Below are 15,519 nucleotides of genomic sequence, written 5' to 3'. Positions count from 1 at the left end.
ATTTGATTTTTAACACTATGTGGGTGAATTATAGCAATCTGCATGAAGTTCTTTATAAACCAGAAAGCACTTCTCATACCTCTACCATAACTCAATCACACACACACACACACACACACAAAGGTGGGGGGAGGAGATATGACCAGTATAAAATGACATAGTCATTTTCTTGACTGGTTTTTTAGCAGCTTTTCCTTGAATCTCTTCTTTGGGGTTTTTTTTTTAAGTGATCACTGAAACCTGCCACAAGACATAACACTCAACAGGAGAAATGTAATACAAAACAAAAACAAAAATAAATAAGAGCTTTTCACAGAGGTTTAATTTTCACTACAAAGATCAGTTAAGTTTAAAATGTTCTAACTACTAGGTGTTTTTAAAGGATGGGGCCCCATCCATGAGGACAGAGGTATTTCCTAACTTGTCCTTCTTGGATGCCTTCCATTTATCTTCCATCTAAAGATAGGAAATGGCTCCTTCAGTTCTACTCTGTGGAACAGATGGCAAGAGGTCTCAAAAAGAGTGGATTAAATTTTCTGTCAATTCTTAATTTTTGAAATGGCATGTACATTTTTGAGTTAAATTTGCAGCATATTTATATCTGAATGTCTTTCATTTCTGCTATAAACTTTTTGAGATAGGGTAACTAGAACTGAACATGCTATTCCAGTTGAGGGTGTACCATTCATTTATATAAATAGCATCACATTTTTGATATTTTTCTCCATCCCATTCCTTATGCACTCAAACATTTTGTTTACTTTGTGTCTGCCATTGTACACTGATCAAATGTTTTAATTGGGCTCTCCACAGTCACATCTAGCATCCTTAATTTTGGCGCTTTCTAACTTTTGAATACTTGACTTTGAAACCTTAATGGTACTTTAAGTTTCTGTAACTAATTAATAAGTATACAAAATTCAGTAACACCAGTTGTAGTATGGATTATTGGGATGGATCATTATAACATTCATAAACCAGTGTTCTCCGACTGGTTTATGAATTCACAAAAGCTTATGCTTTTTATGGTTCACAAAAGCTTATGCTCAAATAAATTTGTTAGTCTCTAAGGTGCCACAAGTCCTCCTTTTCTTTTTGTGAATACAGACTAACACGGCTGCTACTCTGAAACCATTCTTTGTTATGACTCTCTTAACTAGTTTCTAATCTTGATAGTCCCTATAATCATGACTACTTACCAGCCTCTTAGCAGAACTTTGTCAGACCCACATAGAATTCTGAAGGGCTGATAAGGCACAGTTTTCTCTCAGATAAGTTGTTCTGCTTTGTCCCTATCCTACTAAGTGAATTTTGATGTCAACTCTATTTTTAAACATTTTAGCAAATTTTCCTGTTCCTGAATTAAGGCTCATTTTTTGTTAGCAGCTCAGCAATTTCATTTGTACATTCCTTCATAACTCTTGGATAAACGCCACCCATTCCTAGTATGCAGTGTTGTTGTAGCCGTGTTGTCCCAGAATTTTAGAAAGACAAGGTGGGTGAAGTAATATCTTTTATTGGACCAACTTCTGTTGGTGAGATAGAGAAGCTTTCAAGCTTACACAGATCAGAAAAAGAGCTCTGTGTAAGCTTGGAAGCTTGTCTTTCTCACCAAAGAAATTAGTCCAATAAAAGAGATTACCTCATCTATCTATTTATTCCTAGTTATTTATTGCAGTTTAAATTGTCAATTTATTCCACCACCACCTCATTTACTACTTCAAGCACTGGCAGTGCCTTATCTTCATTATCTGCAACAAGTAGCTCTTGGGTAGGTGTTTTCCTCCTTGTCCTACATGGTGAAGCCTGCAGAGAAGCTAAACAGATTCTTCCTTTGCTTTACTGTCCTTTTATTCCAAGTGGCTTAGTGGATCCCTTGACTCTTGCAGGCTTCTGATTGCATATATAACCAAAGAATGTATTTGTCTTTAGATATTTTCTTTTCAAATTCTATCATAGACTTCCCAGCTTCCATTATATAATTTACCTGACACAGTTTGTCTCTACCTATTGGTATCACTTGGGCTGAATTTTTACTTTTTTACTGATACTTTTTTTACTTGAATAAACTCTTTAACCAACATTGTTTCCCTTCTTTTCTGCTTGTTTCTTGGTTTTGGAGTACACATGCACCCTGTCATTCTAGCATGGCATGCTTACATATATAGATTCCAATCCGATGCTAAGGATTTTACTTTCTTAATTTTTGTCTTCAGTTTCATTTTTAAAACTGGGATTTTGGTTTTTTTTAAACTTTCTAAAATTAGGATCACTTTACTAATCCTTTATTATCTTATGGTTATTCTTACTTAGTCACTCAGTTGCAATGACTTCTGTCATAAATATAAAGGGAAGGGTAAACCCCTTTGAAATCCCTCCTGGCCAGGGGAAAGCTCCTCTCACCTGTAAAGGGTTAAGAAGCTCAAGGTAACCTCGCTGGCACCTGACCAAAATGACCAATGAGGAGACAAGATACTTTCAAAAGCTGGGAGGAGGGAGAGAAACAAAGGGTCTGTGTCTGTCTGTATGCTGGTCTTGGCCAGGGATAGACCAGGAATGGAGTCTTAGAACTTTTAGTAAGTAATCTAGCTACATATGTGTTAGATTATGATTTCTTTAAATGGCTGAGAAAAGAATTGTGCTGAATAGAATAACTATTTCTGTCTGTGTATCTTTTTTGTAACTTAAGGTTTTGCCTAGAGGGGTTCTCTATGTTTTTGAATCTAATTACCCTGTAAGATATCTACCATCCTGATTTTACAGGGGGGATTTCTTTATTTCTATTTACTTCTATTTTTATTAAAAGTCTTCTTGTAAGAAACTGAATGCTTTTTCATTGTTCTCAGAACCAAGGGTTTGGGTCTGTAGTCACCTAGGCAAATTGGTGAGGCTTTTTACCAAACCTTGTCCAGGAAGTGGGGTGCAAGGTTTTGGGAAGAATTTTGGGGGGAAGGATGTGTCCAAACAGCTCTTCCCCAGTAACCAGTATTAGTTTGGTGGTGGTAGCGGCCAGTCCAAGGACAACGGGGGAAATATTTTGTACCTTGGGGAAGTTTTTGACCTAAGCTGGTAAAGATAAGCTTAGGAGGTTTTTCATGCAGGTCCCCACATCTGTACCCTAGAGTTCAGAGTGGGGGAGGAACCTTGACAACTTCTTAAACCAAATCTTGTTTGTTACTTAGGGCTAAGTCTCTTGTGCACCGGCAAAGCCAGATATTCCTAGAAGCAATTCTTTATGGTGTCAGGAACATACTTCTCCAAACTGTGTCCTGAATAAACATTTGATGGCGTGGATTGAACCCTCAGCAAGTTTGCAGATGACTAAACTGGGAAAAGTGGTAGATACGCTGGAGGGTAGGGATAGGATAAGAAGGACCTAGACAAATTAGAAGATTGGGCCAAAAGAAATCTGATGAGATTCAACAAGGACAAGTGCAGAGTCCTGTACTTAGGATGGAAGAATCCCATGCACTGCTACAGACTAGGGACCGAGTGATTAGGCAGCAGTTCTGCAGAAAAGGACCCAGGGGTTACAGTGGACGAGAAGCTGGATATGAGTCAACAGTGTGCTCTTGTTGCCAAGAAGGCTAATGGCATTTTGGGCTGTATAAGTAGGAACATTGCCAGCAGATGGAGGGATGTGATCATTCCCCTCTATTCGGCGTTGGTGAGGCCTTATCTGGAGTAGTGTTCAGTTTTGGGCCCCACACTACAAGAAGGACGTGGAAAAATTGGAAAGAGTCCAGTGGAGGGCAACAAAAATGACTAGCGGGTTGGAGCACATGATTTATGAGGAGAAGATGATGGAACTGGGATTATTTAGTCTGCAGAAGAGAAGAATGAGGGGGGATTTGATAGCCCCTTTCAACTACCTGAAAGGGGGTTCCAAAGAGCATCACAAAATGGGGAAGAGATGGCCAGCCCTCTGTGGAGATAGAGGTGGTTAGGGACTATTTAGAAAAGCTGGACGTGCACAAGTCCATGGGGCCGGACGAGTTGCATCCGAGAGTGCTGAAGGAATTGGCGGCTGTGATTGCAGAGCCATTGGCCATTATCTTTGAAAACTCGTGGCGAACCGGGGAAGTCCCGGATGACTGGAAAAAGGCTAATGTAGTGCCAATCTTTAAAAAAGGGAAGAAGGAGGATCCTGCGAACTACAGGCCAGTCAGCCTCACCTCAGTCCCTGGAAAAATCATGGAGCAGGTCCTCAAAGAATCAATCTTGAAGTACTTGCATGAGAGGAAAGTGATCAGGAACAGCCAGCATGGATTCACCAAGGGAAGGTCATGCCTGACTAATCTAATCGCCTTTTATTATGAGATTACTGGTTCTGTGGATGAAGGGAAAGCAGTGGATGTATTGTTTCTTGACTTTAGCAAAGCTTTTGACACGGTCTCCCACAGTATTCTTGTCAGCAAGTTAAGGAAGTATGGGCTGGATGAATGCACTATAGGGTGGGTAGAAAGCTGGCTAGATTGTCGGGCTCAACGGGTAGTGATCAATGGCTCCATGTCTAGTTGGCAGCCGGTGTCAAGTGGAGTGCCCCAGGGGTCGGTCCTGGGGCCGGTTTTGTTCAATATCTTCATAAATGATCTGGAGGATGGTGTGGATTGCACTCTCAGCAAATTTGCGGACGATACTAAACTGGGAGGAGTGGTAGATACGCTGGAGGGGAGGGATAGGATACAGAAGGACCTAGACAAATTGGAGGATTGGGCCAAAAGAAATCTGATGAGGTTCAATAAGGATAAGTGCAGGGTCCTGCACTTAGGACGGAAGAATCCAATGCACCGCTACAGACTAGGGACCGAATGGCTAGGCAGCAGTTCTGCGGAAAAGGACCTAGGGGTGACAGTGGATGAGAAGCTGGATATGAGTCAGCAGTGTGCCCTTGTTGCCAAGAAGGCCAATGGCATTTTGGGATGTATAAGTAGGGGCATAGCGAGCAGATCGAGGGACGTGATCGTCCCCCTCTATTCGACATTGGTGAGGCCTCATCTGGAGTACTGTGTCCAGTTTTGGGCCCCACACTACAAGAAGGATGTGGATAAATTGGAGAGAGTCCAGCGAAGGGCAACAAAAATGATTAGGGGTCTAGAACACATGACTTATGAGGAGAGGCTGAGGGAGCTGGGATTGTTTAGCCTGCAGAAGAGAAGAATGAGGGGGGATTTGATAGCTGCTTTCAACTACCTGAAAGGGGGTTCCAAAGAGGATGGCTCTAGACTGTTCTCAATGGTAGCAGATGACAGAACGAGGAGTAATGGCCTCAAGTTGCAGTGGGGGAGGTTTAGATTGGATATTAGGAAAAACTTTTTCACTAAGAGGGTGGTGAAACACTGGAATGCGTTGCCTAGGGAGGTGGTGGAATCTCCTTCCTTGGGAGTTTTTAAGGTCAGGCTTGACAAAGCCCTGGCTGGGATGATTTAACTGGGAATTGGTCCTGCTTCGAGCAGGGGGTTGGACTAGATGACCTTCAGGGGTCCCTTCCAACCCTGATATTCTATGATTCTATGATTCTAAGAGGATGGATCTAGGCTGTTCTCAGTGGTAGCCAATGACAGAACAAAGAGGAATGGTCTCAAGTTGCAGTGGGGGAGATTTAGGTTGGATATTAGGAAAAACTTTTTCACTAGGAGGGTGGTGAAGCACTGGAATGGGTTACCTAGGGAGGTGGTGGAACCTCCTTCCTTTGAGGGTTTCAAGGTCAGGCTTGACAAAGCCCTGGCTGGGATGATTTAGTTGGGGATTGGTCCTGCTTTGAGCAGGGGGTTGGACTAGATGACCTCCTGAGGTCCCTTCCAACCCTGATATTCTATGATCAATTAAATCTGAGTAGTTGAAATTACCTATTTATTATTGTTTTACTAGTTTTTGTGTCCTCTTTGATTACTTTTAATATTGTACATCCTCTATCACTATCCTTATCCAGAGGCCACTACTAAATTGCCATTCTTATGAATTGGAATTTGTATCCAGATAGAGTACCTGGCATCTACCTCTCCAATCAGAAATTTTATTTCAAAAGAGTCTGAGATTACAATTGAATCAACTTGACATTTTGTTTCTTTGTCTTTTTACTAAAGCTTGGGGGTGCAAATTCTATCTGGAGTCCTCCTCCAACATCTGCGATATTTGGGGACTTGACACTTCCAGGAGGTACCTCTCATTTTCCTCCAGTAAAGACCACTATAACTACTGAGAGCTCATTCAGTATCTCCCCCTGTTACTCACTGCTGCGTTTTTCTCAGCTCTCAGTCTCCAAGTGCAGCCTGTGCTTCTGGGAACTGTTAGGAGAGGAGTTAATCACTGTAGGTTCAGCTTTCTTCCACCTCCCATCCTCTTGGTTTAAGGGGCGAGGGTCCAGATTTTTAAATGTGTTATGGATTTGGCTAACCTTATTGAAGTTGGTGGGCGTAACAATGGCCTTTCTTTCAGGATAAGTGTAAAAAGTGTGTGTGTGTGTGTGTAAAAGCCAAAACAAGCACTGGGAGCATGGAGCATGGCCTAAGAAAGCCTAGAGGGAGAGATTTTTGATTTGAGTGCTAGCTGAAAGTGGCTTGGAATTTTGGGCAAAGGACATGTCTGCTGTTGTTTGATTCCTACTGTGTTCAGGGAAACAGGATGTTAGGCTCCTAAGTCACTTCTGAAAATGGGACTTAGCCATCTAAGGCCATATCTACACTACACATGCTACTGCAGCACAGCTATGGCACTGCAGCTGTGCCACCAGAGTGCAGTAGTGTAGACACTTCCTACAGTGACTGAAGAAGTTTTTTCCCTTGCTATAGTTAATCCACCTTTTAGAGAGGTGGTATCTAGGTTGACAAAAAAAAAAATTCCATCATCCTAGCCACGTCTACACAAACGGTTATGTTGGCTTAACTACGGTGCTCAGGAATGTGAATTTTTCACACCCCTGAGTGACATAGTTAAGTCAAGCTAAATTTTAAGTGTAGGCTAGGGCATCATTACTTAGGCCTTGTCTCGACTACAAAATTAAGTCGACCTAAGTTAGGTCGACATAGAGCCATCGCAGTAACTACTGCATTTTTTTATGTCCACCCTAGCCCCTTCTATCGGCAGTGCACTTCCTCACCAAGAATGCTTCTACTGACTGAAGTGGGGCATTGCGAGGTACTGACAGCTGGAGCTGCCCCCCTGCTCCGGGGCTGACAGCCTGGAGTGCCTGCCGGGGCTGACCCTGGAGTCCTGCTGCTACCTCCCAGTGAGGGCCTGTGGGAAGGGAAGGAGAACCCAAGCCTGCCAGCCTCCCAGTGAGGGATTTGGGAAGGGAGTTAAGGAGATCCCGAGCCTGGCAGCCTCTCAGTGAGGGACTGGGGGGGAGGAGAGCCCGAGCGGTGGCTGGGTGGGCTTTCCTTCCCCACCCCCATCCCCAGTTCCTCACTGGGAGGCGGCGGCACAGCTCTGGGCTGTCAGCCCCAGTGTCTGGGCTCTGGGCTGTCAGCCCTGTGTATCTGACAGACAACAGGCAATGGTAGTAATGCAGCATCAACACTGACCTAAGCTCTACGCCTCTTGCAGAGGTGGAGCTATTAGATCAACGTAGTGACCAGCTTACATTGGTGGGAGCACCATTGTAATGTAAACATCTATAGAGTTAGGTCAATGTAAACTGCCTTATGTCGACCTAACTCGGTAGTGTAGATCAGGCCTTAGAACTTGCAACGCTGAGCACAGCAACACCTAAATACCTTTATAAATTTGGACTAATGTATCTGTGAGAAGGGTCAGGTTCATGAGTACATGGGCAGACCAGAAGGTGAAAGGAGAGAAAGATAGAAGGAACCTACAAAGACATAAGTGGTAATTTGGGAGCAGCAAAAGCAATTTAAGAGAGAAATGGGGATTTGGATGGAAGAGTCACACTGGAGGGCAGAGAGAGATGAGATGAAAGATAGGGAAAAGGAAAAAGTATAAACTGATGGGGAAAAGAGATATTTTAGTAGCCAGCAGAGAAAAACATTAAGAGAAAGAAAACAAAATTGAAAACAAAAACTAGGATAGATAAGAAAGACAGAAGTAGAGATGAAATAACTAAGATTGGACTCAACTAAGGTCAGAAGAGTGGGAACAACTTAAAAAATAAAAGGAACATAGCCCTGGAACTATGGAAGAGAGAACAGTGAAAGGGCTGGGCACGAATGAAAACTGGGATGGGTATTTTGTTTTCTCTGTCCCCATTCTTTATTGTACAATTTCCCATGTTTTCTTTAATTTCTTCCAGTAGCAATTAGTGTGGCTGTCTATAACTTCTGTGTCAAGAAATATATGCTACAGGGGTTGATCGAACTCCCGTTTAAATAAAAAATCACAATGAGTTCAGTGGGAATTGGACCCACCTAAAGCTCTTTTTCAGCAGGCAGGGGAAGATTGCACACTGGGTCTTGTAAGGACCATGCTTTTTATCTGAATGGCTAAAGAGACAAGACTCAGAAGACTTGAGGAGGAGCTGGAGAAAGGAGTTGGGTCATGGGGGAAATATGGGATATAGTAAAGGAAGAGGGGTATTAAGTAGTTATGTGAGGGGCCCACTTGGGGCCCACTATAGCATGTATAATAAGTAAATATACAAATAATTATACCTTACTGAAACTACCCTTATTTCAATTCCCACCATCTGTCCATCACTGCCTTCCAATGTCACTCTCCCCTATCACCCAGTTAGGGATAGGGCTGGCAGGGCCTTCAGAATTGAACACTTGGGGCCTGATTTTAAAAAGTATACAGAGAGAGGCCTAGTGGGAATTTCAAAAGTGCTTACACAGGTTAGGTGAAAAAGAGGGAGGTTTTTCATTATAATTCCTGCCCCTGCAGCCTAGCCTTTATGCAACCTTTGTCTGTTTGTTAGTCAACAGTTCTAACTCCAAGGTTTGGAACAGGACCTTGAAATCCAGCAGGGGAGGACAGTTCTTGGAGCAATGATGTCATGTGCTTTTCCCATGAAAATCCACCCAGATTTGGCTGAGTTATAAAATGTGGAATATTGCTATTTGCACATGTGAATTAGCAATTATTCAGCATTTGCAGTTTCATTTTCTGAACATTCTAGCTGCACCACACAGGCTCCTCAGTGCTGCTGGAAAAACCTAGAAGTGGCTGGGCAATTTTAAAATGGGGTTTGTGTCCTTTTTTTATTCTTTATGATGCTTAAAGAAAGCCTACAAGATGTTTCTTTTTGCTGTGTTTTTCACTTCAGAAACCTCATTAGTGGCAAGCCTGGTTTTCCCTTTTTCTAGAAGACTTGTTGGAGGCCTCAGATGGGTATTAGTAGCTTTCTCACACCTTAATGGAGAGGTAAGTTTGATAGATATTTATCAAATATTTCTCAAAAATACTTAGGTTTTGATATTAAATAGATGTTAATAACTGGTGTCTTAAACTTTAGTGTGACTATTCCCAATCTTCAGCCTCTTCTGGTGTCATAATTTCACAGCTCCTCTTTTGTTTGGAGTATATAGGGTTGTCAAGGTCTGGACTTGTAATGAAAATGAGCAGATTTACAAAAACAGAAAAAAGGTTTTCCTGTCTTCTTTATACATTACAACATTTTAAAAAAGGGACACAAGCCTCTTGTATGAGAAATGCATAAGGAAAATAGCCCATTGAGCATCGACTTGCGCTATCTTAAATCAGCAGTATAGGTTGCAACAGGCCATTAATAACGCGGGTGTGGCTTGTCAAGTGCTTTGAGATGCCTGGCACGGAGGCTGCGGTTACTCAGACATAAGACTATAGGGCAGCGGTTCCCCACTTGGTAGCTGGTTTGCAGCCAAGTAATGAGGAAGGATGCACGAGGGTTTCAACTGCTCATCCAACCTGGAGCTGCTCAGGCCCAAGGCTGGCTCTTAAAGCCTCGCCCAGTGGGCACCACAGGGATTGAATGGCATCTCCTTGGAAACCCTGAGGACTGGAGCTCCTCCGCTTCGACCCGCCTGGAAACCCTCAACCTTCCCGCGGGGAGCTCTGACGCAACACAGCTGCGGGACGCTGCACACCCTCTCCCGGGGCCTGCCCGAGGGCATCCCTCAGCGCCTGCGCAGAACGGAAACTACACATCCCGGCATGCTCCTCGCTGTACCTGGGCCAATCAGCAAGGAGAACCCATTTCCCTCCCCACCCCGCCGCTGTGGGCGGGAAATACCCACGCGGGGTGGGAAAAGGCACCTCAGTTTGCCCCGGCAAAGGGCTACCGGCTGGTGCCAGGGCGCAGGGCGGGGGCGCTGGGAAGCCTGTAGTGTCTCGGCAGCTGGGCCCACAGAGGGATGAGGGGTGGCCTCAGAGAGACCGATACAGGGGGCAGCGGGTCCCTCACAGAGCTGGGGGTGGGCTGAGCCCGGGGTGACTGAAGGGCAGATGGGGAAGAGCCGCGTCGGGGACTTGGCGGTTACAGCCCAGCGCGCTGTCAGTCAGGGGGCGTGAGGTCCTTGGCTGCCGTTTGGTTGGCTCAAGCCGCGCGAGCCCGCCCACGTGCTCCTTTTCTTGTTCGCGCGCGCTGTCAATCAGTGTTCTGGCGGCTGGAGACGGAGGCGCTTTGCCGCTCACCACCCCCGGCTTGGCTCCTCCCCTTCCCTGCCTCGCTTCGCGCTGTCAGGCAGCTCGGGGAGCCCTACTGCAGGCGAAGGTTCGCTCAGCTCGCCTACTCCGCAGCCCGCGCCGCCTTGGCCCCACCCTCTCCCTCCCGGCGCGAGGGCCCCCTGACTTCGCTTGTTCTGAGCTTGGGTCGCGCGGAGCTCGGCTCGTTAGCTGTCTCGCGCCGCCCTAGCCTAGCCCCGCCCATTTACGAGGAGCCCAGCTCCGTCGGAGAGGAGCGGCCGAGTCGGCTGCTGGGCTCGGTTTCCTGCTCAGTGGGCGTCAGTTGGGCCTCTCTGGGCCCCGCCCCTCCTTCCCCCTCGGCTGGCTCTGAGCTGTCAATCAGGCGCCGGGCTCAGGGGCAGGCGGCGGCGGCGGGCGGAGAGAGGCAGCTACGCCACAGCCCAGCGGCGGCCATTCGTGGAAAAATAGGCCGTCCCGCTCCTCCCAGCTCCGGCTGCGACCGGCCTTCTCCCCGCTACCCCCACCCCACCCTCCGCCTCCTCCGCCTCCTCCTCCCCCCCAGAGCGGCGCCTCAGCGGGGCATTAATGCGGGATGAGCGGTATGTAACCCCCTCCCTCCTTCAGCCCGCTCCATCTCCATCCCTCATCCCCCTTTCTTCTCTGCTCTCCCCTCCATGCCCCTCTATCCCGCCCTCTTTCAGTCCTGCTCTGGCCCTCCTTCTTCCCCCCTTTCTTCTCTTCCTACCCTGCCCACTCCGCTCTCCGTCCCTCCTCTTTCCCTCCCTCCTCCATTCCCCTCTTCTCCCCTAACCCTTCCTCCTGGGCACAGCCTTCCCTCCTTCATTCCTCTTTTCCTTCCCTGTACAACCCTCCTCCTGCCTGGCCGTCGATGCTTTAGGGGCAGGAGGAGGGTTGTGGGTGGGTTTTCCCCCCTGCTGTCTGGGAGAGGAAATCAAACCTCCCCTTTCTGGGTGTTAACTCTCCAGCCCCCATGGGTTGGGTTTCAAACCACGTTTTTTGGGACGGGCTCTTTTGTCATAATGACTTGGATTATGGTTTTCACAGAGAGGTAAAATCGAAGGGATTGGGTACCAAAGAGGAGGTGCCAATAGGTTTTCCTTTTGTATAAAGAAAGGTGAATAATTAACCTGTTATGCTTCATGTTTTTTGCAGATCAAAAGAAGGAGGAAGTTATGCCCACAGAGGGAGAGAAATCTCCTGAGGCAGAGAACAACAATAATAAAAAAAATAAAACTGGAGGCTCACAGGTAACTCATGCACACAAAATGGGAATTGCACACCTCTTAGCGTTTAAAACGAAATGTGCAGTTAACTGAATTTCCCATTCAAGGCGTCTTTCTTTTGGGTGGGTGAAACATGAAGGGTAATCTTGACTGCCTGGACATGTTTTCTGGGTGGATTATACTTTAAACTGATAAACTGCTTGCTGTGTATTGAAGAATTTTGTAAAAAGGACTGGATTGAGGAAGAAACACTTCGGCAGTAGTTTTATTTATTGGTGATAAAAGGCCTTATTTTTCAAGCATATATGAGGATCTGAGAATGTACTTCCTCATTCAGTACTGTATGATCTCTCTGTGTACTAAAACGTCTTAAGCATTTTTGTGTTTCCTGAATAAACTTTGATAGTTGAACTGTCAGAAATAACTCTCACCCACTCATCTAAATTTGCTGCTGTTTTCTCTCTTTATGGGTAGGATTCTCAACCTTCACCTCTGGCTTTGCTGGCAGCCACTTGCAGCAAAATTGGGACTCCTGGTGAGAATCAATCAACTGGACAACAGCAGATTATTATAGATCCAAGCCAAGGTTTGGTGCAGCTTCAAAATCAACCACAACAGTTAGAATTAGTAACAACTCAGCTTGCTGGAAATGCAAATGCATGGCAGCTTGTTGCTGCTGCTCCTCCTGCTTCAAAAGAAAACAATGTTGCTCAACAAGGATCTTCTGTTGCATCAAGCACAGCAAGTCCTTCCGGCAGCAACAATGGGAATACATCTCCTTCAAAAACTAAATCAGGCAATTCTTCTGCTACTAACCCTGGACAGTTTCAAGTAGTACAAGTACAGAATCCAAGTGGTAGTGTCCAATACCAAGTGATCCCACAGATTCAGACAACGGAAGGTCAGCAAATTCAAATCAATCCTGCCAATGCTACAGCTCTACAAGATTTACAGGGTCAAATTCAGCTCATCCCTGCAGGGAATAATCAAGCTATCCTCACAACTGCAAATAGGACCACTTCGGGGAATATTATTGCTCAGAACCTGGGAAATCAGACAGTTCCAGTCCAAATTAGGCCTGGTGTTTCAATACCACTGCAACTGCAGACTATTCCAGGTACTCAGGCTCAGGTTGTAACAACCTTGCCTATAAACATTGGAGGAGTAACTCTAGCATTGCCTGTGATAAACAATGTGGCAGCAGGAGGTGGTTCTGGACAGGTTGGCCAGACTGCTGATAGTGGAGTTTCCAATGGGAATCAGGTAGTATCCACGCCTGTCACCACTGCTTCTGTTAGTACTATGCCAGAATCCCCTTCCTCTTCTTCCATTTGTACAACCACTGCCTCAACAACTCTGACTAGCAGTGACACTTTAGTAAGCTCAGCAGAGGCAGGCCAGTATGCAAGCACAGCAGGCAGCAGTTCAGAGCATACTCCTGAAGAACCTCAAACAACTGCCACAGAATCAGAAGCCCAGAGCTCCAGTCAGCTTCAGCCTAATGGACTACAAAATGTGCAGGATCAGTCAAGTTCACTTCAACAGGTGCAAATTGTAGGTCAGCCTATTCTACAGCAAATACAGATCCAACAGCCGCAACAGCAGATTATTCAAGCCATTTCTCCACAGTCATTTCAGCTCCAGTCAGGGCAAACTATTCAGACCATCCAACAACAGCCTTTGCAAAACGTTCAGCTGCAAGCAGTGAGTCCAACTCAGGTACTCATCAGGGCTCCAACTTTAACACCATCAGGGCAGATCAGTTGGCAAACTGTGCAGGTTCAGAATCTTCAAAGCCTTTCAAATTTGCAAGTTCAGAATGCTGGGTTACCCCAGCAACTAACCATCACCCCAGTGTCTTCAAGTGGGGGCGCAACTATTGCCCAGGTTGCACCAATGGCTGTTGCTGGTACCCCAATCACACTGAATGCTGCCCAGCTTGCTTCAGTGCCTAACCTCCAAACAGTAAGTGTTGCCAGCCTCAGTGCAGCAGGTGTTCAAGTTCAAGGAGTTCCAGTTACCATTACCAGTGTTGCAGGTAAGTGTTCTATCTCACGTATTTTCTTATATTTAGTAGTGCTGGGCATTGAGCGTGTTTTTGCTTATATTTCTGGGTTTAACATTGTAAGAAAATAAACTAACATTTTAAAAGTGATTTTTTTTTTAAATGATAGGTCGGGACCCCTCAGGGTCATGAGGTTATTACCTGGGGGGTTGCGAGCTCTCAGGCTACACCCCAAGCCCTGCTTTGCCTCCAGCATTTATAATGGTGTTTAAATATATAAAAAAGTGTTTTTAATTTATACAGGGGGTCGCACTCAGAGGCTTGTTGTGTGAAAGGGGTCACCAGTACAAATGTTTGAGAACCACTGAGATAGATGTATCCAGATCTCCCATTTGAGGCCTTTTCTAAATATGGAACTTGATTTCATTTGATTATCTATCATTTTGAAATTATATTTGAGAAAGCGTTGTTTAGAACATGTATGACAGAAAAAAGGACCATTTACTCTCAGTTTACCAAAGGTATGCTTTTTAGGGTTCTTTGTTGTCTGAGACTCTAGTAGTAAAACTTTATATAGTTATCCAAATTTTCTGCAACATTAAATTTTTGGAGAACTTTCAACTCTCTTGATCTAATGCTGGTGATTTCTAGTCTCGATGATGTAGGTGAAGATGGAGATAGCAAGTGAACTTAGATAATCTTGTGGCTAGTACTCACTTCAGTTGATTATAGAATTGCTTATCATTATGTAATTTCTGCACTGATCCCTTTACAGTCAGGGTTTCACAAATATATTATATGGCTGTAGAATGAGTAAAATGCTCTGAATTTGTACATATAGAACAGTGATTCTCAATGTGCAGGTTGCTTGCAGCCCAATCAGCACACAGCTGTGGCCCATGTGATATCTTCTGGGCCATACAGGTAGTATATATGTTGTGCGGATGTGGCCCACATAACACACAGAGAGCTGCATATGTGGCCCACAACGGTAAATAGGTTGAGAACTACTGATATAGAGCATAATTCCCATAGTCTGTTTAAAAATTACTCTTAGCTGTGGTTCAGTGTTTAGTATTGGAAGTCTTAATTTACATTGTAATATACTTGTCTGATTGCTCTTCTGGTAGGCTAGGAAGAACTGTTTTTAAATACCTAAATGCCTGATAAGAATTTTTTCATAAATATTCTGAAAGTGAATTCTGCAGGGTCTCTGCAGTTCCACAGTCGGGGGGAGGGGGAGACAGGTTGGTAGGGGCGCGTGTGTGTCTGTGCGTGAGAAATATATAAAATTTTAAAGTTAATTTTCATATGTAAAGTTTTAGCAAAATATTTCACTTTTTTTTTATTACTTTTTAATTGACACAATTTAGAGATTCTTCCCAATTTAGTAGTAAGGAATAGAAAAATCTCCAGTGTGTAGACTTATAATCAAATTACCACTAGAAAAGGTTTGCTAGTATAGATATACCTAGTGAAGATGCAGCTTCTGCCAGCAAAAAATGTTTTTGCCAGAATGCTTTATACACGTTTCTTGAGTAAAATAAACTGTTCTGGCAAAAGCACTCTTTTTGTCAGTGAACTGCATCTGCACAAGAGGTTTTGCCAGTATTAAAAATATATATATTTTAGACACTTCATCTGACTTTATTATACTGTCAGAAGTTTCTAGTGTAGATCTAGCTTTACTGTTGTACAGGTATGCATATGCTA

At 44.6% G+C, this 15,519-nt stretch overlaps 1 protein-coding gene across 2 annotated transcripts in view; it reads left to right on the top strand.

The window, feature by feature from the left end:
- The first annotated feature begins 10,750 nt into the window (after positions 1–10,750).
- Positions 10,751–15,519, top strand: part of SP4 (Sp4 transcription factor) — a 48,787-nt gene continuing 44,018 nt past the window's right edge. Inside the window, exons 1-3 of one of the 2 annotated variants that reach the window (XM_077811392.1) lie at positions 10,751–11,156; positions 11,731–11,825; positions 12,276–13,839. In XM_077811392.1, coding sequence (XP_077667518.1) covers positions 11,150–11,156; positions 11,731–11,825; positions 12,276–13,839 — 1,666 coding nt within the window. In that variant the 5' untranslated portion in view covers positions 10,751–11,149. Of the gene's footprint in view, positions 11,157–11,302; positions 11,627–11,730; positions 11,826–12,275; positions 13,840–15,519 lie in introns of those variants that run through there. The other variant, XM_077811393.1, reaches the window with a different exon arrangement.

The sequence above is a fragment of the Eretmochelys imbricata genome, chromosome 2 (assembly GCF_965152235.1).
Source record: "Eretmochelys imbricata isolate rEreImb1 chromosome 2, rEreImb1.hap1, whole genome shotgun sequence".
NCBI lineage: Eukaryota > Metazoa > Chordata > Testudines > Cheloniidae > Eretmochelys > Eretmochelys imbricata.
This window is presented reverse-complemented; position numbering and strand designations above follow the sequence as displayed.